This window comes from Lissotriton vulgaris, chromosome 8 (assembly GCF_964263255.1).
Source record: "Lissotriton vulgaris chromosome 8, aLisVul1.2, whole genome shotgun sequence".
Taxonomy (NCBI): domain Eukaryota; kingdom Metazoa; phylum Chordata; class Amphibia; order Caudata; family Salamandridae; genus Lissotriton; species Lissotriton vulgaris.
The window spans coordinates 808,716,853-808,743,326 of record NC_141696.1 but is presented as its reverse complement, the minus strand read 5'-3'; the positions used below and the strand labels follow the sequence as shown (position 1 = coordinate 808,743,326).

At 42.6% G+C, this 26,474-nt stretch overlaps 1 protein-coding gene across 2 annotated transcripts in view; it reads right to left on the bottom strand.

Annotated features, from left to right (window-relative positions):
• RASA3 (RAS p21 protein activator 3) overlaps window positions 1-26,474 on the bottom strand; it is an 897,341-nt gene that overhangs the window by 534,356 nt on the left and 336,511 nt on the right. For both annotated transcript variants that reach the window (XM_086934683.1, XM_086934684.1), the window contains exon 3: window positions 23,346-23,449. In XM_086934683.1, coding sequence (XP_086790809.1) covers window positions 23,346-23,449 — 104 coding nt within the window. The remainder of the gene's footprint in view (window positions 1-23,345; window positions 23,450-26,474) is intronic.

The window sequence follows — 26,474 nt, the reverse complement described above, 5'->3', positions numbered from 1 at the left end:
GCTAAAGACTTTGCCTCATCGTTCCGTTACTGGGCTGAATAGTCACAAGAAGAGTGCGACTGTTTTTGGTTGGAGGTAGGTGACTATATCATACGACTTGGTTTCAGATGCTTTCTAAGCAGATTTGGCCTACACCATATTTTATTATTTTATTATTATTATTATTGTTAATGCTCTTAATGATCTTTATAAGCATTATAATACAGTAATATTACTCCTATATCAATGTTGGTGTTATCAAATATTGAATGTACCAACCCACTAAGCATATCCCAGCTGCCAAAACAGAGTGGCAGTGACATTAGTATCAAATATTGAGGGCCAATATAAATGCTACATCAAATCAAGTACACATGTAAATAAAGCACAATGTACAAACCCCCAAAGAAACAAATAAAGCCCGGCCGCTAGCGACTACTGAAACTTCTATTCCATTAGTGATTTTCTGTTCATATTTAAGAAGCACTCAAACGTCCCCTGCTCCCTACTGGCAGCTAGTGTAAATATGACAGTCCGTCTTTTGTTTTCGCATAGCAGCAAACCAACTAGACACCATCACATCTGCCAGGACAATGCTTTCAGCGCGCTTGTATGTGACCTACCAAAGCTTCATGCGTGACACTATGACTGACACTATTTCAAGTAGAAGCAGTTATGTGTATTCGATCAGATAAGTTACAGAAATGACCACCTTCTGTGCAATGTAAAAGTCAAGAAAATACCTGAAACAACAGCTAGAGTCTAAATTGCTTACGAAAGGTCACTAACCTCCTTTCCTATTTCATAATCCTACTGGATATTTCAAGGGGATAAAGTTCTGTTGCACAAGAAATGCTGTGGGGCCTTTCCCATAAGTAAACATCGTTTACTTTTTAACATACCTATACGATAAAATATCCCAAAGAACATTACATACATCCAACAACGTTTTCACTTTAAATTTTAGACAGGTTTGTAGACAGTTGATAGGGTAAAGGTATAATAATTGTAAATGAATACATCCTTTTCTTGTGAAAGAAGCAATGAAAGGTATATGGTAATTCATAAATATTTAGTATTCTACTTATCCTTCATACTCTGGGTGTCTCTACCTCCTCATTTTTCCCTTTCCTCTTTCCTCTGTACAGCCTTACCAAATGAAAAATAAGAGAGAGCGGGAACAGGTTCAAGGGTCTAGTGGCACACAGGAGCTACTGGCCACCAATTATGACAATTGTCCCCCCTCCCGACACAAATCGTTGCCAGTCCCAGAAGGAAATCATAGAGGATCAATGTCCCCCATCGCCCTACACCACGTAAGTAGAAAGTGGGACTCCCACACGCTGTAGTTGGAAAGCGATTCAGAAAAGGGAGTGGTGATGAACAGAGTGTCTGAATTAAGCCGACCACTCTTACCCAGTCCAAAGATCAGGGCTTGATCCATCACCGTTATTTAGCTCACTGCACCACCCCAGCTCAGAACCTGGCTATATGCAAATTAGTCTGTCCCTGGCCCAGTGCATCATGGGAACAGGGCAGACCAAACTACCAAGCCAATTCTTCATCGGAAAGGAGACAAGCTTCCGGGGACCGGTTTCTGGCATTTCAGCCGTCGTCGGCCCGGCTTGCTTGAATCCTGATGGTGCAGTGAGCAAGGGACTCATGTCTGAGTATACCCTGCCACACTTATAGTGGCCAAAATGATTCAGAAAAGGGGGTGGTGATGAACAGAGTGTCTGAATTAAGCAGACCACTCTTACCCAGTCCAAAGATCAGGGCTTGATCCATCACCGTTATTTAGCTCACTGCACCATCCCAGCTCAGAACCTGGCTATATGCAAATTAGTCTGTCCCTGGCCCAGTGCATCATGGGAACAGGGCAGACCAAACTAGCAAGCCAATTCTTCACCGGAAAGGAGACAAGCTTCCGGGGACCGGTTTCTGGCATTTCAGCCGTCGTCGGCCCGGCTTGCTTGAATGCTGATGGTGCAGTGAGCAAGGGACTCATGTCTGAGTATACCCTGCCACACCTATAGGGGCCAAAAACGATTCAGAAAAGGGGGTGGTGTTCATCACCACCCCCATTTCTGAATCATTTTGTCCACCATAAGCGTGGAAGGGTATACTCAGTTGTGAGTCCCTTGCTCATTGCACCATCAGGATTCAAGCAAGCCGGGCCGAAGATGGCTTAAATGCCAGAAACCGGTCCCCGGAAGCTTGTTTCCTTCCCAGTATAGGAATTGGCTTGGTAGTTTGGTTTGCCCTGTTCCCATCATGCACTGGGACAGGAACAGACTCATTTGCATGCAGCCAGGTTCTGAGCTGGGATGGTGCAGTGAGCTAAAAAACGGTGATGGATCAAGCCCTGATCTTTGGACTGGGTAAGAGTGGTCTGCTTAATTCAGACACTCTGTTCATCACCACCCCCTTTTCTGAATCATTTTGTCCACCATAAGCGTGGAAGGGTATACTCAGATGTGAGTCCCTTGCTCATTGCACCATCAGGATTCAAGCAAGCCGGGCCGAAGACGGCTGAAATGCCAGAAACCGGTCCCCAGAAGCTTGTTTCCTTCCCAGTATAGGAATTGGCTTGGTAGTTTGGTTTGCCCTGTTCCCATCTTGCACTGGGACAGGAACAGACTAATTTGCATGTAGCCAGGTTCTGAGCTGGGATGGTGCAGTGAGCTAAAAAACGGGGATGGATCAAGCCCTGATCTTTGGACTGGGTAAGAGTGGTCTGCTTAATTCAGACACTCTGTTCATCACCACCCCCTTTTCTGAATCATTTTGTCCACCATAAGCATGGAAGGGTATACTCAGATGTGAGTCCCTTGCTCATTGCACCATCAGGATTCAACAGGCCGGGCCGAAGATGGATGAAATAACAGAAACCGGTCCCCGGAAGCTTGTTTCCTTCCCAGTATAGGAATTGGCTTGGTAGTTTGGTTTGCCCTGTTCCCATCATGCACTGGGACAGGAACAGACTAATTTGCATGTAGCCAGGTTCTGAGCTGGGATGGTGCAGTGAGCTAAAAAACGGTGATAGATCAAGCCCTGATCTTTGGACTGGGTAAGAGTGGTCTGCTTAATTCAGACACTCTGTTCATCACCACCCCCTTTTCTGAATCGTAGTTGAAAAGCTGCATTGCTTACAGGTATGTTTTATATAAGTCTGAGGGTGGGACCACTGATGGCGTCTGGTATCTGTAAATTGGATTTCCAGAGAGCGGATATCTAGACCACGGTTCAATCTTAGCGCAGGTTTGCAGTTGCAATACTGCAGTTCACTTTTAGATGCAACAAGGATCCAAGCACCGTGACCCACAGGACTCCACTTATGTCTGACTTTGGGTCAGATGTGTTCTCTCCAGGCGTAATCAATCCCAAAGATCGGCATCAAGCTCCCATCAAGAGACATAGTCCGGAGATACACTCGTGATATACAAAGACCGGGGGTAGCTCAGTTCACCATGGATCAGAGCACCATAGTTTCATGTCGTGCTTCTTTCAATTACTTGCTCTTTGGTCGTTCTTACACATCTATTCGTCTCCTTTCTGTATATGGACAATAGATTGCTCTTCTAGGCTGTTCCTTGCTCTAGGTGTTACTTCAGTGTCCCTTTCTCCTCAGAAACAGGTCTATACCTCAAGCCTCCTTCCACTACGCTTCTAGCGAGACAGCAATAAGACACCAGGCCTAGCTGTGACCTGAACAATTTGTGCAGTCTACGCCACTCTATTATACACCACAACACTCTATGACAGCCTACTCTACAACTCTCTGCCACTAAACTCCATGCCACCCAACTCTATGCCATTGCACTCTATACCATCTCACCGCACTCTACCCCAATGCACTCTTCACCACAACACTTTGCATCACTCCACTCTATCCTGCACCACTCCACTCTATGTCACTCTACACTGTAACACTGCACTCTCCGCCACTCTACTCTGCACCACTGCACTCTACGGTGAACCACTCAACTCTGCTGCACTCTACACCAATGCTCTTTACGCCACTACACTCTACACCACTCTACTCTGCAATGCTCCATTTTATGCCAATCCACTCTAATCTACTCTGCAACACTGCACTCTATGCCAATGCACTGTACGTCACTACACTCTACTCAATCTATTCTACGCCTTCGCCACTCCACTCTACTCTGCACTACTCTACACTACTATATTCTACGCAGCTGTACTCTATGACACTGCACATTATGCTAATGCACTCTAAACCACTTTACTCAAAACCAATACACTCTACTCCTGCAATTTACTCTATACCACTGCACTGTACACCACTATACTCTACTCTGGAACACTCTATGCTACTGCACTCTACATCACTCTACTCAACACCATTGCACTCTATGTCACTGAACTATATGCCACTCTATTCTACTCTATACCACTGTAGTCTAAGCCACTGCACTCAACACTACTCTACTTTACACCACTACATTCTACGTCAATCCACTCTGCAACACTGCACATTCTGCCACTGAACTTTATGCCACTCTACTGTACTCTACGCCAATGCACTCTGTTCTATGCAGCTACACTCTACACCTCTCTAATTTACTGTGCACCATTGTACCCTACTCTGCAGCATTGCACTCCATGCCACTTCACTTTATGCCAATGCACTTACCCTGAACCACTCCACTCTATGTCAGTGTCCTCTACATCACTGCTCTATGCCACTGTACTCTACACTGCACCACTCCATCCTACACCACTTCACTCTACTCTGAAACAATCTTTTCTGTGCCACTGCATTCTATACTACTGTACCCTATGCCACTCTACTTTATGTCACTGCACTCTATGCCACATGACTGTACTCTACATCACTCCAAGCCACTCTATTCTACTCTGCACCACAGCACTCTACTCCACTCTACAGTAATGCACTTTACGCCATCCTACTCTGCATCACTCCACTCTAGCCTGCACCACTCCACGTTACCCACTCTACTCTGCACCCCTTCACTCTACAACAATCTACTCTGCAACACTGCAATCGCCACCACTGTACTTGGCACGTCTGTACTCTATGCCAATGCACTCTACTCTACACCACTTGACTCTGTACCACTCTACGATACTCTACCCCAGTGCAGTCTATGGCACTCTACTCTGGATTGTTCCACTCTACGCCAGTCCACTCTAAACCACGCTAATCTACTCCGCACAGATGCACTCTATGCCACTTCACTATACCCTGAAACAATCAACTCTACGCCACTATATTTCATTCTGAGCCATTCTACTCCATACCACTGACCTCTTTCCTGCACCACTCCACACAACTCTATGCCAATCCATTTAAAATCGCTGCACTCTATGCCAATATACTCTATGCCATATTACTCAAAAACAATACACTCTACGCCACTACACTCTACACCAATCTATTCTGCACCACTGCACTGTACACCACCCTACTCAAATATGCAACACTCTGTGCCACCGCACTGTATGTCACTTTACTTTACACCCTTGCACTTTGTATGTCACTCTACTTTACACCATTGTACTTTACATCACTACACTGTATGTCATTCTATTCTACTCTACACCACTGTACTCTAAGCTACTGTACTCTTCGCCACTACCCTCTGCCAATGAACTCTTCATCACTGCACTCTAGTCAGCACCACTCTACACTATGCCACTAGACTCTATGCCACTGCACTCTACGCCACTCTAATCTACTGTGCAATACTGCACTCGACCCACTTCACTTTACGCCTCTCTACTCTTCACAACTCTACTCAATGCCATTGCACTCTACCCCACCTTACTTTACTATGTACCACTGCACTCTTTGACACTGCACTCTGCACCATTCCAGTTTAGGCAACTCCACTCTATGCCACTCTACTCTGCAACACTGCACCTAATGGCAATGCACTCTATTCTGTACCGCTCCACTCGACCCTGCACTACTCCATGCCACTTCACTCTACTCTGAAACTATCTACTATACATCACTGCACTCTCTGCCCCAGCACGCTGTGCCACTCTACTCCACTGCAGTCTATGCCACTAGAATCTATACTGTGCCACTCTATGCCACTCGGCACCACTTTACTCTACGTCACTGTGCTGCACGACACACCACTCTAAACCACTGCACTCCACGCCAATGCATTCTACACTGCTTTACTCAAAACAAATGCAGTCTATGTCAGTGCAATCTATTCCAACTACTCTGCAACACTGCACTCCATGGCACTATACTCTACTGTGCAACACTCTATTCTAATGCACCCTATTCCAGTCTACACCATTGTGCACTATGTCACTGCAGCCTATGTAAATGTAGTGTATTTTTTAAAGCGTGCAGCTGCCCCAACGGGGCGTCCCGGCGCTGTATAACGCTGTGGAACCCCTCCTGGCTCTCCCTGTGAGATGCCCCTCCTGGGCACCCCCAAGGTGAAGCCAGGCATCCCAGTGTTGTAGGGGCCATTGTGGAGATTAAGCAAGTTATTGCCCAGAGTTGCAGCGTGGGACCCATGATTAGAGTAGGCACCGAGGCGAGAATTATCGAGTCCGCGGACATTGAACCCAAGACCCTGCCACGTCGGGACTTGAACCCTGGTCCCAGGCCTGATCTCTGCTTCAGAGTCTGCCGCTCTAACCAGTGAGCCACACTTCTCCTCTAAAACGAGTGAGCCACACTTCTCCACTGCCACTCACTGCCACTCTATGCTATTCTGCACTATGGTATCCTTTGCCACTGCTATCTACACCACTTCCCTCTGCACCACTCTACTCTATGCCACTGAACTTTATGCCAATACACTCTATGACGATGCACTCTACACTACTCTACTCTACACCATTGCACTCTCTGCATTGGCGATAAGGGCGATAAAGTTTACTCCATAAAATCTTGCATCTTCAATGGAATCTAGTCAGATGGGCATTCAATGTAATTTATAAACATACATAAAATAAATAGGGTTACACTTAGCTAACGGGGAGAGGATGGAAAGCGCGCATTGTTTGGAGGACACGTACCATGCTGTGCAGTGCACATATATGGAGGCGACATCACGGGGCGCACCCCCTGCCTCCAGTGCAGATGACGACGTAACCGGAAGTCAGGCAGTCTTCATTGGGACGTGGGCAGGGCCTGCCAAACAAACAGGAAGCAACCGCCGGAGAGGACGTCCAGAACCCTGCAGGCTCCATGCTGAAGTATCGGCCCCATCAGAGGGACCGGGCGAAGAGCGAGGCAGACAACATGGATGGCACCAGAAGCAAGATGGGGCTCCCGAGTGGTGAGGAGAGCCCCACAGCGTGCTGAGGAGACGGCCAGGGAACCTGCAGACCAGTGAGACATGTCTATAATGCGCCCGCTGAAGGAGAGGCCATGAGCGTGCACATAGGCTGTCTGAAAGAGACGCCGTGAGCGTGTACATGGCCTGTCCTGCCACTTCAGCTAACGCTGCCGTACGCGTTCACAGCTGATGTCTTTGGAGGGCGTGCACCTATCCTGTCCCGCATCGCAAAGCAAGTCGGCGACAATGGATCTCGCTAGCGAGCAGCTTCACTGCGTCGCTAGGCGAGCACTAAAAATGGAAACCACACTTTCAATGTCTATCTCACCACTGAAAGTTTAGATATCGCTTGCTGTCCATCGCTCCTCTCTTGGTATCATGAGGGAGGATTTCAAGAAAACAACATTGTGATTAGCTAGAAATCTACAAATATAAGTATTTATGTTAGGCACCACAGGATCAAAAAGGGATGAAATCCTTAATAAGTGGGACTCACTGCCCTCTGATTGTGAAAGTCCTGTGCAGGAGAATTATTGGGCCCAGGCAGCCGCTATCATTGAAAGATGTGAATGTCGAATTAGTGATTATTTAATCAGTAGACAGAAATCATGTGCTCCTGAATGGGGGAAAAGGATGGAGAAGATGTTTAAAATAGCAGAGATCGGGAAATGGGACTTCAATGAGCATAGACTCTAAGAAAGAGGGGTCCTCCAAGGAACTGGATTTTAATACCTGATTGTGGAGCTGGAACCCCAAGACCAGAATGTTGGAGAAAGTCTTGACTTTTTGCTGATAGTCCAAAAGGGGGATACTTCAAGTACCACATCTGGGGTAGTGGGGTCCTCCAATGAATGGAGAGAGAAGAGTCTGGTCTATTTTTCAAGCACAGAGCCCCAGGCCAACAATTTCCTAAACAAAAGGTTTACTAGTAGGTCCGCCAACAAGGCTTCAACAAGGACTGAGATGTGAAAGAGTCTAAACATGTGCTCAGCCAAGGAGCAGTGATTTGCTCTTGACACAGCAAGCCTAAAGAGGAATACCCAAATATTCATATGGGGAGGGAGGTTTACTAAATCTAAAACCTAGACAGGAAGAAGCCAAAGAATATATTCTCCAAGCGCGTGGTGAAAGTGAGTATTACAGCTTAGAGTGAGAAGGTAAAGGAATAGGTGCCTCTGAATAACAGAAAGGGTGGGAATATTGCAAACATCTTTGGTGGCTAGTTATTTAATTGCCCCAAAAGGCACAATTGGCAATCAGGCTTTCAAACATGAATTCACGACCATTCATTTATCGTAATTATTTGGGTGTATTCTACAGAGATAATATCCTGCCACATGTCTGCCTCGGAGCACATTAATGCCCTGTGAAGTCCACCAAGAGGAAACACAATTATAAAGGAAATTCATAGGTTAAAGACAGCAGCCACAGGCAGTGTGCCCTGTGTAAGTGGTAGGCATTGCTTTTTGGCTGCTCTGCATTTCAACAGGCTTCACTGTTGAGATGTGGGTTTATGTACCTAGGCATTTGGTGGTGTCAGAGTGCATTCTAAGAAACTGTTAATAGATTAAACAAGCCATGTTGATTGACCTTGAAGAAGTAGTTGATGCGCGTCTGCAGAATCAGTTTTCAGAATAAGTCCAAGTGGCACCTGAAAAAGCCTGCGTTCTCATAAACAATGTCTTTCAGATCTAGCAAATTTATGACTTCAGTAATAAGGAATTGAGGGATATATGCATTGTGTACAACGCATGTTGCCAAGTAAAAGTACATCCCTTTAACCGCATCGCTGCTGCGGTGATTTTTGCGCTGTGCGGCTGTTTTCGATTAACCGCGATACATGACGAGCTCAGCTCGTCATCCGCACACGTCACCCGTGGCTGATGACGAGCTGAGCTCGTCATCAGCATTGAAGGGGACAGTAAGGAAGTCAAGCAACAGACAGAAAAGGGGCAGTAATGGAATCTAATGGAATATTGCAGACTGGTTCTCAGGTGACCTGCTGACGAACTAAGGCTATTCCGGGATTCCTACTTGTTTATAGAATTACTGTAACCTCTGAACATACATAAGATCATAAAAGATGCCCTCAAGAAAATACTGCGCTGTAAGAGGCCAAACCCAAGTGATTTTAGAAACAAAGGAGGGGACATTGGCTAATAATGATTATTCACGATTTACACCTGGCTCTGCTGGCGCTGAATTAGAAACAGGTGTGTTGGCAGTTAATACATTTTCCTTGACCCCATCAAGGTGTGGTAGAATAAAAACTATCATATTTAAATATGAAACAGCAATTCCTTAGACCCAAGGTTTAGTTCAAACTAATTTGAGATTTTAATGTGAGAATAAATTGGAATCCGAACGTAAAATCTTAGAATCAGCTTGGAATACAGACTGGTGTACGTACCCAAATCAAGTCAAATCAACTGTATTCGGTCTCACGTATAGAAAAACATAAAAGTTACAGAACATCCAAATTTCATTTAACCCGTTCATGGCGGCGGACATTTAGCCGCGGTGAGGGCGTTCGACGAAGTGGGCTAGGCTGCGTCGGCCGTTGGTCATGCGCAGCATCTGGGAGGTAGTGCTCATGTCGGCCAACGGCCGACGGGAGCACTTAACAGGTTAAAACATGATACAATACAGTTACATACCCATCAACTCACATGAACTGGCAAGGAATGTACATATTGAGTCTACTTCTGTCGAATCAATTGTTTATGTCAAAGCAGGTCATACAGCATGTAGTGATCAGTAGGGTAGCAAGGTCTATATATTATACATTTGTAAGCGCAGATCTGAGGGATTCATGCCTTGATTTTACACGCATTCTCAGCCCAAGTATGTGCAACAGATTTTGACTACTTCAAGGTGACTTAGCTGTGAAAACCCTGAAAGACAACAGCCCATCTTATAAGAAACAATAAGAGTTTTTAGCTCTGGATAAGAATAATAGTTACAGAAAGACGCACTTTTTAATACTGGAAAACTACATTGGTTGAATGTGAGGGCGATGAGTCAAAGCAGACCAAAATGGCCACCTAAAGTATATGTTAAATAAATAAGGATGGAGGAGCAGCACGATGAATCATCTATGCTGCGCCAGTGGGGTCATTCTATTATCATGGATGCTTTAGAGTCTGAAGGAAAATGCAGGGGGATGTTAAAAAGGCATTGAAATGTAGATATATTGGCGAAAGAGAAATCTTAAACAAAAGTGCCAAAAGAACCAAAGGCAAGTATATTAATTAGACCACGATTCTTTTCATAATTATTGCTGAGAAAAAATGTACTTAGCTATTGGACATTACGGTCTGCAAGCTTTCTGGGAATCGTTATGTTTGCAATGATTTCTGGACAATGTATTGAACAAGGTTTTAGCTAACTGAATAATAAAGTTTCCCAAACTTTATTTCTAGAAAATGGCTGCAAAAACACAATGATAGATTGCCCGTCACCGGCAAATGTATCACCTGTTACAGTGCACATACTCAACTGGGGGACATGTCACATTAGGAATAAACTAGTATAAGTCGGAAGTTATGCCCTTGACTGGTTTTAATCTTGAAAAGAATTGGGGTTCCGGTGGGTTGACCAGATAATTATATATTTAGGGATGCTAGAAAATACTTTTGTCATTGAGAAACAACTGAACAATGGGTTATATGGCCACTGCCATAACAGCTTGCATCTCAAATGTACAGATAGTGGTGATTCCTAAAAAGTTATTTTTGTTTCAGAATGTGCCCATTTTTGTAACAAATATTTTTTTGCCAGGATTTGAAAGGTGCTGAATTAACTGATTTTGGCCTGCCCAAGAGGCTATCTCCTAGCTAATATAATTGAGGCCAGAGCAATGGTTCTTAAATTGTGAGGCAATCCCCACCTGAGGGGTGCAAGGCATTTGCAAAGAGAACACAATGGTTACTTACTAGTAGGAGTAGTTTTGCAGCCTGAAGAGTTTTCTGGATTCACATCCTGCCCATTATTTCAACAGTGGTTGGGCCCGGAATTGTCTTTCATCTTCTGTTTTTTGTCGTTGTTTTGTTTGTGGGCGTCATCGGACACCATTTGGTGGTATGTTTATCCCCTGCAGGACGTCAGATGGTGCCCCGGATGTTCCTGTGCGTATTGGTCCTCTTCGGATAAATTTTTCTGGTGTAGAATTTCAAATTTTTTGCTTTTTTAGCCTGTTTTCTTCTCCCCACCTGATTGTAGTTGTCTCCCATTTCTGGGGAAATGGGTGAGTCGCATGTGAATCCAGAAAACTCTTCAGGCTGCAAAACTACTCCTACTGGTAAGTAACCATTTCGTTTTGCAGCATGAATCCCTTACTGGATTCACATGCTGTGCATTAGATTATGAAGCGATATCCCCTCCTTTGTGTTGGTTGGGGTGAAATGAGGAAGAACTTGCGAACAGGTGTTGCAGTACTCTTTGTCCTAGTTGCGCTTCCTTATTCATTTGTATGTCCACACAGTAATGGTTTGCAAATGAGTCAGGGGAGGCCCATGTTGCTGCAGCGCAGATTGTGTCTATGGGCACGTTTGCTAGGAATGCTATGGTTGCGGAATGCGCTTTGGGCCATGACGTAAGTCTTTCCTGCTGCTGAGTAGCAGCTTAGTATTGTCTTTACTATCCATCATGCAATTGTTCCTTTCATTACTGGTGAACCTTTTGTTGGTCCTGTGTATGAGACGAACAATTGATTTCCTTTGCAAAACTGTTTAGTTTCTTGCAAGTTGCATATTAAAGCCCTCGTTTCATCCAGGGTATGTAGGACTCTCTCCATTTGTGTTTGTGGTTCATTGAAGATTACTGGTAAGTGAATGTTTTGGTTGACATTGAAGTTGCTCACTACCATGGGTAAATACTGTGGGTTTGTTCTGAGAACCACCTTGTCCTTGTGTATTTGCATGTATGGTTCCAGAATTGTCAACACTTGAAGTTGACTTACTCTCCGTAGTGCTGTGACGGCAATTAGGAATGCTGTTAAAAGAGTAATAGTTTGGAGATCAGCTTTATACATAGATTCAAAAGGTTTAGCCAATAATTGTGACAGCACTTGGTTTATGCTCCACATAGGTGCTGCTCTTGGGGGTTTAATTCTCTTTGAAGCCTCTAGAAATCATTTTATTACAGGTAAGGTGAATTGTCTGTTACCTGTTGTACTTCCTGTGTATGCTACTAAGGCTGCCAGATGTACCTTAAGTGAGGAATAGTTTATCCCACTGCCCAACGGGTGGGTGAGGCATGTTAATATAGTTTCCTGCCTTGTGCTTGTTCCCATTGTCTTATTTTGTGTGCACCAGTGAAGATATCTTCTCCATGTTGCTGCATAGCATTGTCTTGTGGTGGGCTTCCTTGTCTCTTTAAGTATTTCCATTTTTCTAGTTGATAGTTGCAGATATTCCAATTCTAAGTATTTAGGCGCCAGTCTGCTAGGTTCAATGTCGCTGGTTCCAGGTGGTACACCTTCCCCTCCTGAACTGTAAGGAGGTCCTGCTCTGGTTTGATCTTTATGACTTGTCCCTTGGATAATTCTAGTAGGTCTGAGTACCAGGTCTGTCTGGCCCATTGTAGGGCTATTAGGATGAGATCTGTCCCCGGTTGTTTGACATTTTCCATGATCTTGGGAATAAGGGGAATCAGCGGAAAGGCATAAGCAAATCTCCCTGTCCAGTTTAGTGACAGGGCATTCCCTTTTGATTGGTTGTGTTGAAACCTGGATGAAGCGCTGGTATTTTCTACTCTCTGGAGTTACAAAGAGGTTGATTAATGGTTTGCCCCAGATCTTTAAGATCCTTTCCAGAGTATCCTGTTTTCGTTCCCACTTGAGTGAGGTGCTTTCTTGTCTGCTTAATCTGTCCGCCTCTGATTTCTTTTTCCCTGGTAGTTGAATAGTTTGTAGTTTGATCTTCCTTTGGATTGCCCAGCTCCGTATCTCCTGTGCTAGCTTGCTCAGTTTGAATGACTTTGTGCCTCCCTGTTTATTCAGGTAAAAGATTGCTGTTGTGTTGTCTGTTTGTATTAAAACAGTATTTTATGTGTTGTGTACCTAAAAGGCTTTCAGGGCTAGAAACACTGTCTTCATCTCCAGGAAGTTGATGCGTTTTATAGCAACTGATTGTTATAAGGGCCTTGTACTTCTAGGTTGCTCATGTGTACTCCCCACCCATTGTGGGATGCATCTGTTGTCATGGTCACCATTAGATTTGGGGTTTTGCCTGGTCTCCCTAGTGTTATGTTCTTTAATGTCCAATATTGTATCTCCTTTTGTATTTTCCCTGTTACAACCACTAGATTCTTCCAACTCCTGAGGGATTGTGACCAATTGTTACATAACTATTCTTGGAAATGAGGGATATGCATTCTTGCATGGGTTATGAGTGGGATGCATGATGCCATCATGTCCATTAGTTTCATAACTGTCCTCTTTTTCAGAAACTGACCCCTCCGGTATAGGTTAGCTTGATCTATTATAGCTTTCACTCTCTTTTAAGTTGGATATACTTGTGCTGTTTTGGAATTCAGTGTTGCTCCTGGGAAAATCTTTTCTTGTTCTTATTGTGAAGATGATTTTTTTGTGGTTGATGGAAAACCCTAGACGGTCCGAAGTTGTGATCACAGTTTAAAAACCCTTTGACGTTGTTTGTCTTCACCTTTACCAGACAGTCATCTATGTTCGGATGCACATGTATTCCCTTCTTCTTAGGAAAGTTGCGACCGCTGAGAGGCATTTGGTAAAGACTCTTGGGGCTAGATGTAGGTATGCAAATAACGGTCGGTAACAGCCGAAAATACCGATTTTCAGCCGTTACCGACTGGTATTTGGATACTGAGATGTAGGGCATGTCAAAATACAGATTCTGTAATTTTACCGAATCGGTCATTTTACCGATTCTGTAAAATGACCGATTCGGTAAAATTGCTGAATCTTTATTTTGACATGTAGGTAGCACATTAAACAGTGCTACAGGGCTTTAAGGATTCGTTATTTACCACCAACTATTAGTTGGTGGTAAATAACGAATTCCTATTTAAATGCAAATATGTGCATTTACACCTGTGCCATGTGGCACACATACATGCCCTTAGGGCATGTATGTGTGCCACATGGCAAACAAGCACTAATTAGGGGTGCAACATGGGTGTCAAAGTGACACCCTGCCACCCTTGAATTTTTTGATTTTTACCGAATCGGTAATTACCGATTCGGTAATTGACATTCAATCCTATGGGCCTCCAGGCCCATGGGAATCAATGGCAAATGCAGAATCGGTAAATACCGATTCAGTAATTACCGAATCTTACCGATTCGGTAACAAATACCAAATTTTTACCTACATCTAATTTACCGATTCTAAAATACCGAATTGGTAAAATTCGGTATTTTAGAATCGGTAAAAAAGATTTACCTACATCTAGCCCTTGGTGCTGATTTTATGCTGAAGGGTAAAACCTTTAATTGGTAATGTGCTATCTCAAGTACGAATCACAGGTACTTTTTGTGCGCTCGGTTCATAGGAATGTGTAGGTAATGAACTTTAGATCCAATATTGCCATATAGTCCCCTTTTTGTAGGTAAGGGATTACTCCTTGAAGTGTTGTCATTTTCAAATGTTGTGTGCAGGTGAATTTGTTTATGAATCTGAGGTCCAGTATTGGTCTTAGGGTAAAATATTTCTTTGAAATCAGGAAGTTTGGTGAGTAGTTGCCTTTTTTTTTTACTGATACCTTTTCTATTTCCTGTTTTTGTAGAAGTTCTTTGAATTCATTTCTGAGCTGTATAAGTTCCACCTTTTGATATCCGTTTTGTTCCTTTGGCAGAGGTGGTGGCTTTTTGAATAGTTCTATAGAGTACCCATTACGTATCACACTTAAAATTCAAGTGTTAGTGGTGAAGTCTGCCCACTGTTGTGAGAAGTTCCCAATCCTGTCTACCACAGGTGTTTTGTGGTGCTTGTTTTGTTTGTTGAGTTACTTACTAGTAGTTCCTCTACCCCGGGAGGTTTGACCTCAACCCCTTCCTCTAGCACGAAAGGACTGCCTTGCCGGGTGTTGCCACTGATAATATGTGATCTGCTGTGTTGCTTGTTGTGAGCTGTTTTGTGCTTGGTTCTAAAGTTGTTGATCTGATGGGAATGGACACCTGCCTGTAGGTCTTCTCAGTGTGCTTCAACCTTTCCTGAATGCATCTCTGTTTTGTAAGGCTCCCATCACCTTTTCCGCCTCATTGTCCTTTTTAATCTAGTGCAAGGACTCATCCACTGCCTGCCCAAATAGTGCCTCTCCTGTGAAAGGTTTGTTGATAATGGAGGCTCGTATATTGTGTTTGAAAGCTGATATTCTGAGCCAGGCATGTCTTCTTAATGTTGTACGTGTGCACACCTGCCTACTGGTAGTGGGTGCTGTGTCTGAAGCTACTTATAGGCAAGTGTTGACAATGTGTTTGCCTTCTTGGATTATTGCCTTGGCTTTCTTCCTGTCCTCCTCTGGAAGTTTCTGCATTAGCAATTTGATGTTGTCCCATTGCTGGTGACCATATCTATTTAGCAACACTTAGCAAACAAATTTTATTTGCCTTAAAAACATTTTTTTCTTTTTCAGTTAAAAACATAAACTGGTCAAGCATTCATTATGTATTGTGATCAAAATCATGTGCTCTGGTACATATAAAGATAATCTATCTAACAATTCCAATTTACGGTTACTACCTCAGAGTCACTGATCCTAATACTTTAATCAAGACTTAACTTGGATCACAAATAGATAAACATGATAAATGAAATCAATTAAAAAACATAGTACATGAATATAAAAAGGTCCTTTGTCAAAGGACCTTTTTGTATTCATGTACTATGTTTTTAAGGCAAATAAAATTTGAGAGACAAATAGTAAACACTAGTGTTGTGTAGTACTAATTATCTGTGTCACAATTTGGATATAAAGTAAATCATGACTTGTGTGTAGGCCTTTTTGGTCACCAATCAGAAGCATAACAACACAGAAAGGAAATGTTCTTGTTTATATAGGTGATCAGACACACCACAGGGGGCGGAGCCAGCATTGTACAGGCTGGGCACAGTCCTATTGAGAATCAGGGGATTACTCCGCCCACTACTCCCAACGCAGATGTCCCATTCAGCCTAGTGCTGACTCACCCTGCCCCTTATGGAGCCACACACACCACCCAGCCCCTGTCACTCACAAGCCAGGCATGCAATTCACATCATGTAAGCAGATATATAGCACACAGAAATGCCAACTTCTAAAAGTGGTATTTCCCAAATAGTCATAAAAAACTGCGCACACCATTGCGCAGCATTTATTGTTACCATACCAAATATACTAAACTTGACCACGCTGCTCCTCCCACATCAGGAATTACCACTGATCAGGGAATCCCCAATGTATTCCTATGGGAGGGCAGGCCAACAATACCAAATGCACACAGAGAGTGCACGCACTTTACACTGGACAGCAGTGCTAAAGTGCCCTGAGGACTAAAACCACCAACACCATGTCAGAACTAAGGCGGGGAGAAAGGCAAAAAGTTTAGGGATGAACCTGCCAAAAGGGCCAAGACCAACAGTTCCCCTTATTGGCAGGCATTAATATTTCCAGGAGAAACATGAATCTTCTTTCTCTTCCTACAATGGAACCCCATATGAATCTGCAGCTTTTTTTAACAGGCTATTGTACAATGTGAGGATGTCTGGTGTGGATGGCCTTGAGGGGTATGTTATCTATACCTTCTTCTGGGGATTTTGTTTTGAGGTTAATCCATGACTCCTTGTTGAATCCTCCTGCAGGTTCCTCTTCTTCTGCTTCATAGAAGTCCTCTTCTATGTCCTCTTCTGGATAGGGTTCCAGGGTGGGTGAAGCTTTTAAGGCTGATTGCTCTTTTCCATCGCAGAGAGGGGTCGAAGGCTTACTTGGAATTCTGAAATCCTTTAAGGAGTCATTGAACTCCTTTCATTGAAGGAGTGCCACCATTTCTGCCTTTAACCTTTGCTTCTTTTCGACCTCTTGCACGCTTTCGACATCGAGTGTCGGGGACTGTTCTTCTTTGGCGTCAATGATTTGTTCTCAGAAGTATTTGACTTCTCCCTCGAGGTCTCGCAACGCAGGGGGGTGGGGGGGGGGGTGTCTTTCAGTGTTTTTGCTGTTTTGCCATCATTGGTATCCTATGTCTGGGATCTGAGTGTTTCTTTTCCTCGTGGCTGACCTTTAATCATCAATTTCTTTGATGTTGAGGCTGCCTTGTGTCCCTTTTTCTTTGAGGTCTTCACCTCTACATCTTTCGTTGTTTTGGCTACCTTTTTATACATTTTTCTCTGCATCTTTTGCCGCCTTCTTCTCTGCTTCTCTCTTCTCAATATTCGCCTAGAAAATTTCGATGTCCGAACCGCCATGGGCTTTCCCTGCCTCTTCGACTTTCTCGCTGTAGTCACCAGACAGACCTAGATCCTTTAGCGACATCTGTGATTTCTGTTCCCTGGAAATGGTATTGTAATTTTCAGGCCTTTGCTTTTCGATGTACCTTCTGCGTCTTTGGTACACACGCCACGCAGGCCTTGCAATCCTTATCCGGATGGTCTTTAGGTAGACAGAGGTTGCAGTTTTCGTAGGGGCTTCGCTGCACAAAATTGTGGGGGCAGTTAGGGCAGAACTTAAAGGTTTATTTTCCATGACTTCTACCTTGATTTTTTCTTCATCCATGCGTTGACTCCGACAGAGTACCCCGTGGGTGGGGAGAGTGAAGGGTTCCCTTCTCTCTCGCTGTCTTCTCCTTCTCCCGGGCCGACGACTCTTTGTTTTTTTGGCATTTCCCTGATTATTATAACCTTTTCCTAAGTTTTTACCCAGAGCACCCCTGTTGCTTCCAACCCAACGGAGATGTCCACTACGTAAGGAACATCCAGGGCACTGTCTGAAACCACGCAGGGTTTGAATATACCACCAAATGGTGGACGATGATGCCCACACAAAAAATGAAAACCAGACGAAAGACAATTCCGGACCCAACCACTAGATGGGGAATAATGCACAGCATATGAATTCAGAAAAGGATTCATGCTGCAAAATTTTGGTTGTCTCCACCAGTTCACACATTTCTCTAAAACCCAATACCATTGTGCCTATCTACCCAATATTTAACATTGCACATATTAATTGGGAGAAAACATTAGCTCTTATTAATTTGCTGCTCTGTACAAAAACTTTTTGGGAGACAAGTTTGATAGGGACTCAGTGAATACTGTGTAGTCAGAACCCAGCAGGGAGCTGAGCACTTAAATAAAAAAAACAATACAATGTCAGGACAGCTTGAAGGCTTAAAGTGCATACAATATATATATATATATATATATATATATATATATATATATATATATATATATATATATATATATATATATATATATATATATATATATATATATTCATTACCCTTCCTCCTCTGCTTAAGGAAAACGGAGTCGCACTCCACTTGGCTGAAATGTTTCTTTATTCAATTTTTACAGGCTTGGCAGTCCTGACGCGTTTCGTCGTACACTCCAACTTTCTCAAAGGTGTACCGCTCTGTTTGCATAGAAGTTCCCGCAGTGACAGCCATTTTCATTGGTTTGATGCTTAATTGCATTTTTTTGAAACCCTCTGGTGGGCATGCTGGTCACTGTAGTTCTTCCCTTGCATATTCAATTGCCTCTGGTGGATTTTCATTCGCCTCGTGTCCCGCTTCAGCCCCTCTTCAGGTGAGGCAAGGAGTCATGCTGGAGCCGGTCTCCAGCGGCAGCCACTTTCCCTTAGATGTCCGCTTTCACGGTGCTGGCGATTTGGTTTGTGTCAGGGAAACCTTTGGCGCTCTTGCTGACTGATATATATATATATATATGTATATATATCTCACACACAGGTTGCCCATTTAGAGGAGCCCACACAAGGGAAGTATAGCTTACTCGTTTTTAATGAAAGCCGCACCACAGCAATTGATCAGTTCAAAGACAACGTGCAAATTATTTCATGTACAGCCTGACGCGTTTCGGGCTCCCGCCCTTAGTCATTGGCTCAATGACCAAACACCATCCACAGTGTAATGTTCAATTAAATGCTTCATTTGGAACCCGCCCTCTTGGGCGCGGCCGCTCGCACGGCCTCCTGGTTTTCGAAGTCCTTGTTTTCCTCTAGTGAGGCGCTGTGTATAGTGTAAATCTTCAAATGTTCAATATAAAACACCGATTGGTTGCTGTTGTTATTCCGCAACCACTGTGATGACAAATAACAGCTCCATTATCAGCTCCTTATCCTGCAAATGGCGAACGCCGCCTGGCGTCGCAGCAAGTCCGCTCCAGCAGCGGGGCATCCTCCACGACGGGAACGGCCGTCTTTAATATCTCACACACAGGTTGCCCATTTAGAGGAGCCCACACAAGGGAAGTATAGCTTACTCGTTTTTAATGAAAGCCGCACCACAGCAATTGATCAGTTCAAAGACAGCGTGCAAATTATTTCATGTACAGCCTGACGCGTTTCGGACTCCCGCCCTTAATCATAGGCTCAATGACCAAACACCATCCACAGCGTAATGTTCAATTAAATGCTTCATTTGGAACCCGTCCTCGTGGGCGCGGCCGCTCTCACGGCCTCCTGGTTTCCGAAGTCCTTGTTTTCCTCCAGTGAGGCGCTGCATATAGTGTAAATCTTCAAATTTTCAATATAAAATACTGATTGGTTGCTGTTGTTCCACAACCACTGGCGACGTTCGCCATTTGCAGGACAAGGAGATGATAATGGAGCTGTTATTTGTCATCACAGTGGTTGCGGAACAACAACAGCAACTAATCGGTGTTTTATATTGAACATTTGAAGATTTACACTATACGCAGCGCCTCACTGGAGGAAAACAAGGACTTCGGAAACCAGGAGGGCGTGCGAGCGGCCGCACCCACAAAGGGTGGGTTCCAAATGAAGCATTTAATTGAACATTACGCTGTGGACGGTGTTTGGTCATTGAGCCTATGACTAAGGGCGGGAGCCCGAAACGCGTCAGGCTGTACATGAAATAATTTGCACGCTGTCTTTGAACTGATCAATTGCTGTGATGCGGCTTTCATTAAAAACGAGTAAGCTATACTTCCCTTGTGTGGGCTCCTCTATATATATATACATTTTTTTTTTTTTTTAACGTGACAGCATCACTGACAACGTGGAAGCCAAGGGCCACATGCATCATTGTTTGATTTTGCAATTCCTAATTTGCGATTTTTAGGGGATCGCAAATTAGGAATTGCAAAATGGGATGCATGATTTTTTTCCTATAATATTTGAGAATCGGTAAAAATCGCAATTTTTACCGAATCGCAAATATTATGGGAATACTAAATTGAGAATTCGCAATTCCAAATGATTACTATGGGCCAAAAGGCCCATAGGAATCAATGGGAAGGCATTTTCAAATTGTGATTTTCTGTTTTAGAATCGCAATTTGTTCATGCATTACATGGGTGCAGGGGGGGGGTCCAAAGGACCCCCCCCCTGCACCCCTGTAATGTATTTTTAAGTGCATGTTTCACACACACATGTCCTAAGGACATGTGCGTCTGTAACATTACACTTTAAAAAATGCATTTTTGTGCATATTTAAACATTTTCGCAAATTGCCACGAGGTTCAACCTTGTGGTAATTTGCACCCCTATTTTGAAATTCGCAAATTTCAAAACAATGATGCATTGCTTTTAAGGAATCGCAAAATTGTGATTCCGTAAAAGCAATTGCATTTTTGGAAATCGCTAAAAATAGCGATTTTCACAAAAATGCATGATGCATCCGAAAAACGTATTTAGGAAGTGCAAACGGCCGAATTTACTGATTCGCACCGTTTGCACTCCCTAAATAGGTTGATGCATGTGCCCCCAAGTCTCCTTTTTCATTTTAATGGGTTTAAATGTTTAAATATCTGCAAGTATAGAAGAATATTTGATGAGCAAAATCCATCAAAAAGCGCATAAAGTGGACGATATCCTGAGATCTCGACATCAATTTTATTGTAGTTCTGAGTTGAGTAACATTGTTCCACACCCCATAATTAAGGTAGCCTCAGTGTTGGCCAGTAACAGCACTTCTTCCAATTTTTCGAAAAAAATAGAAGTCACTTGTATTGTATTTTACAGCACTAACATAGCACTTCATGTCCCCCCCCTGTTGAAGTCAAAACGTTTGCCAGGGTTGACACCCATGCAGGCTGGGAGAAAGTCATGTACTTGGCTCTGAGTGAACGTAGGACCATATCCCTGCAAAGTACTCTGCTTTTCTACTTGTATAGCAGGTCCTAGTGTGCTGGTGCTATGTTAAAGGTTAGTTAAGTCTCCATTGGTGAACTGGACTCTCTAATGGTAGCTTGGTCGAACAGCCGTGGTTTCATCTAGGAGGTGGTAAAGATGTGGGTGTAAGAAGCAGCCGTCATACTCAAAGCTTGAGAGCTACTCAGTTCTTCTTGTTTGAAAGGCAATGCAACTTTATTTAGGATATTGCAGAGCAATCAGTGAAAAGATGAGAAACAAATGACCAAGCACTCAAAGGGTAAATAACTGCTAAGTTAAATATTCATTTACAAGGGATCCAACAGAATCTATGAAAATGGGTCACATATTCAAAGACAAACCTATGCTTACATGCTCCGGTAAATTAAACTCACAATGTACCTCTGCTGTCTGGCCATTTAGACTGGATTTTTGGACAGAAGTGTAGGGTCTTGCCAATACAACTCGAAGGGTTACAAATCTACCTAATAACGTAAACAAAATCAAAAGTGGGAATACTCAGCAAAGTACCCAGTAACAGATTAAGGAACCAGTTGGGCGTTGATCTGATCAGAGTTTAGTTCAAGATTCCAGTGGATATGAAGGTGTGGTCAATACTGTTCTGGTGTGTGGGAAAACCAATGAACCACAAGCACCCCTGCTGAAGGTAACCTTGGGCGCTTTCGGTTTCAAGTCTGCAGTGTCCAGAGCTGTTTGCTCAATTTGCTTGATGAAATTCGGGGAAGTATTATGCCCTGCCACCTTTAAAGAACACTAGCCACTACTGAGGGAGAGTGAAGCAATCATACTCAGCAACAGCTTATCTAAAATGCATCAAATGTAGAACTTTGCCACCCTGGTGTTGGTTATATTACCACACAAACATTTGGCAGGCAATTGGCACCTGTAAAAACCAAAGAATTGCATGTGGAATTAGGTTTAGCCCGCCAATGTCATTCATTAAAAAACAAGCACTGGCAAAGCCAATAGGACTGGTATTTGCCAACAGTTTGGTTAAAGTGATCTGACCCATTGCTCTATGGCTTACATTCTAGTGGATGGAAGAAACACGTGAATGATACAATATCAGCCTTGTAGAGGAAAAAAAAGCTAGCTGAAAGCCACTATACACAAGTATACTATACATATATTTAGTAAAATGAAAATGTCTGGCTAATGCTACACCTAGAAAAAGCTGCAGCTCATTAAAACTGAGGTAGTCATCTTACCGATGGAACGCAGTCAAGATGTATGACAAATTGTAATGTTATAAAACTCAGTTGCCAGACAAACTTCAAATATTATCACTGGCAGTCCCTAGTCCTCTAAAGGGACAAAAATCATCATCAATAAACAGATCCACCTTTACACCTACCAGATAATACACTTCCATAATCAAAAATGTAAAAACAAAATATTAGACCAGTGTAAAAAGGCACACTCAGACTCTTGTGGGGAGTAAGGGGCCAAACAAATACAAAAACACACTAAATATATGTAATAACAATACTTCTAGGTCGGGTGGTGCATGGCTTCAACTCACAGTTGCTGTGCTATACATTCAGGGGCGACTGTTGGTACCACGTGTGACCGTTCAAAATCACTACAGTTGTATAGATAATAATTAAAAAAAAGAAATATCCTACACATTGTTCGAGGTTTAAGGGATTGAACTGAAACAAAAATACACTTTTGTTTGCACATCTTATACTATACATAGACCAGCCACAACTAGTGTATACTTTGAATTGAACATACCTATGATGGAATCCCGGCGAAACACATCTCTGTCGAATATGTAAAAAGATAGGTGTCGAAAACTCCGAGGAATTTCACAGTAAAAATCTTCTCCGTAAAAGGGACTGAGGACAAGAAAGAGAAAATACGGTTAGGAGCTATTCCTACAAGCGCTTGATGTCAAACCACACTTCAGCATGTAAGAATCTAAATATTCCAAGGAATTTTGCGGTCCCAAATGCAGTGATTTACAAAATTGGAGGTTAGCGGCTGCAAAGTTTTTTTTTATGTATTGCACTAACTTTGCAATTAAGAAACGTTTTTCCAGTTGACAAAATAGGGTTTGCGACTTCAGCCAAATTGCAATTTGAAATGGACGTGTTTTGAGCGTTCCTACCAGATTGAAATTCTATGTATGCATCAATGGTTTGAGATTCCAGTCTCACACCATTGACAAACCATTAACCAATTACTGAATCCCAAGTTGAGGTGGTAACGGATTTATAAAGCGACCCATTTGAATTTGCATTGAAGTTCTTCAATATGGAAAACTTTTTTTGAAGGAGCCCCAATTCATTTAAGGAAATTGTGCTGCTTTAAAAAAAAACAATTTTGAAAAGCAATCACACAGATGGCGGTCTTCTGTCCCTTATCCTGTTGATTGTAGTCAATAGCAAGGAGTCAAAAATTGTGACCTGCCTAATGCATATAAATTAGGAAGGTAGTTCTGTGACCCCGTGCAATTCCCTTTTTATTGACTGACCTATTAAGTACATAGGTCGTTTTGCAAAATCGGACTGGATTTGCATAAAGTCATAAAGTCATTGAGCAATTTGTGTTTGCTTTTTGCAAGTCAAATCTTAGTAGATCTGGCCCTTAGGCCTCACAATTTGTGAAATGTCTATCTCTTTAAATGCCCAACATACAGCAGTTAAGACATATCTCAGGTTAAATAAATAAATTACCAACTCAGGGGTCATCGCTCGGAGAAAAAATACTCAACTTTTTAAAATCTTGGCTTTCAAAAAGAATTTGAAGAAATGTCTTTACATTAAATAGCGTGACCATAAGGGATAAAAGGAAAACGGGGAACTCTCACTAGAAAACAAGTTAGAATGTAGGAGGTTCTATTTCAAAAGCATGTGTGCATAACAGTACCCGCCTCTTCATTTACAAAATATAGTAGATCTTCTTCCATCAAGGGATGAATAACTGTCGTCAAATATGCCGCAAGTTTCATGTGCCACAGTTAATACATTTGAAATAATTTAGTCCTTTGAGACTAAGGTACTCTCAAGTACTACTTGTGAGTTAAAGTTTTAGATACACTAACATTTGGTTTATCGGGGTTGTATACATGCATGTCAGAAGGTTTCCAGAGATGTATTTATTTTATCAATGTTTTTGCTTTAAACAGGAACAACAGCCATTTCATTTACACACATTTATTGATAACAATCAAAAGCAAAATCATAAAAAGAGATAAAATATTAAAACCATTGCAGAAAAAGCTTTATTAAAAAATTAATACAATTGTTAATTAGCTTACTACTTTCTATGTTACACATTCTCCTTAGAAACTTAAGATAGCTAACTCACCTTACAAACCACATTAAACATTGTAATAATGGTTTATAAATTAATGCCCATAAACAGTAAAGGATCAGGTTTGAATTTTGGCGTCTTTTGCATTCATGAAACTCCTCTGTCATAATGAAATGCCATTCCAAATGCCCATCAAGACTTTTAAAACCTACAACCTAACACGCATTTGCAGTGCCAATAGATCTGGTTTATGAAGCACCATCATCTACCTAGACTTAAAAATCCATATAGGTTGATGTCTGCCCTCCTCCTATCAGTGCTGCTGCTAGAGAAAAACACCATGAATTATCCAGTTATCTAAGACACTTTAATATCATTACAATGTCATGTTATGTCCAACTAAAAGTTCAGCCTCAGCCAGCTGTATAAATACATAACTTGATCACAACTGTGTGGAAGCCAAGCACTTTCTTTATGGAACACAACTTCTGTCCAATCATAACATGTACTTCCCACATGTGGGCGGAGCCATAGCACCTCTCAAGTTACGCTCACATTATGCAAACTGGGGTGGCGTGGTGAGCAAAATAACGATGGATTAAACCCAGATCTGTGACTGGGGGTGAATGTTTTGCCAATGTGCAACGTTCCGTCCATCATCTTGCGCGTTTCACATTATGTCTGGCGACAGCTGCGCTGTGAAGCCAGACCATAAAAGTCATACAACCTGTCACAGCTTGCAATGTTCATTTAAAGTGGATGGAATGCTCTAGGGGTAAAAGTAGGCGAATAAAAACATGTGTCTGCATGGCCAATAAGACACGCAGATCAGTTCGTCTAAAGCATTTAAAAAGATTTATAGCAACAATCTTTCCAAATTAAAATCACTGTCACATAAAAAGAGCTCCCATAGCTAATCGACACTGCGCTCTGATAAGTTAAACATATTCATCAATTATTTCACCTGTGCATAATTTTCTATCAGTAACTGCTTACCAATCCATATTTAAATGTCTTGCCCATTTGATCACCACTATCCCAGCTAAAGACTTTTCAGGGGGTATGTTACACACAAACCAATATTCACTTATAATTCTCCTATTGCAATTAGATTCTGATGAAGAAGCAAAGTCAAACTCCTGTCACAATTGCAACTTTAAATTCAGCCATTGCACATCTAGTAAAATCACTTTAAAATGATTTGCCAAAAAAGACACCGTTTATAGAAATGGTCATATATCTAGAAGGTTAGGCAGACAGCCACGGATTTTGCCTACCTTACCTACGCAACATAAAGGCATACTTAGACTGATACAGAATGACATTGTCACCTGAGCAAAACATTTTCTAAGGTATTCAGCCACCAACTGTAGTAAACTCTGATAGAGATTTACACAGATGAGTCCTTAAATTATTATTTGAAAATAATCCTCTAATACAAATAAAGCATGCAAGCCATATGTGTCCTCTAGGGAAGATCCTTCAAAATAGTCAATTGTATCCAGTTATATTACTACACACAAATGCCATTCATGCACTAGTGGTAAGACGGGAGGGTGGGTAGAGTGAGTCACTGCCGCCACAATATTGTAATACTAGCAGCCC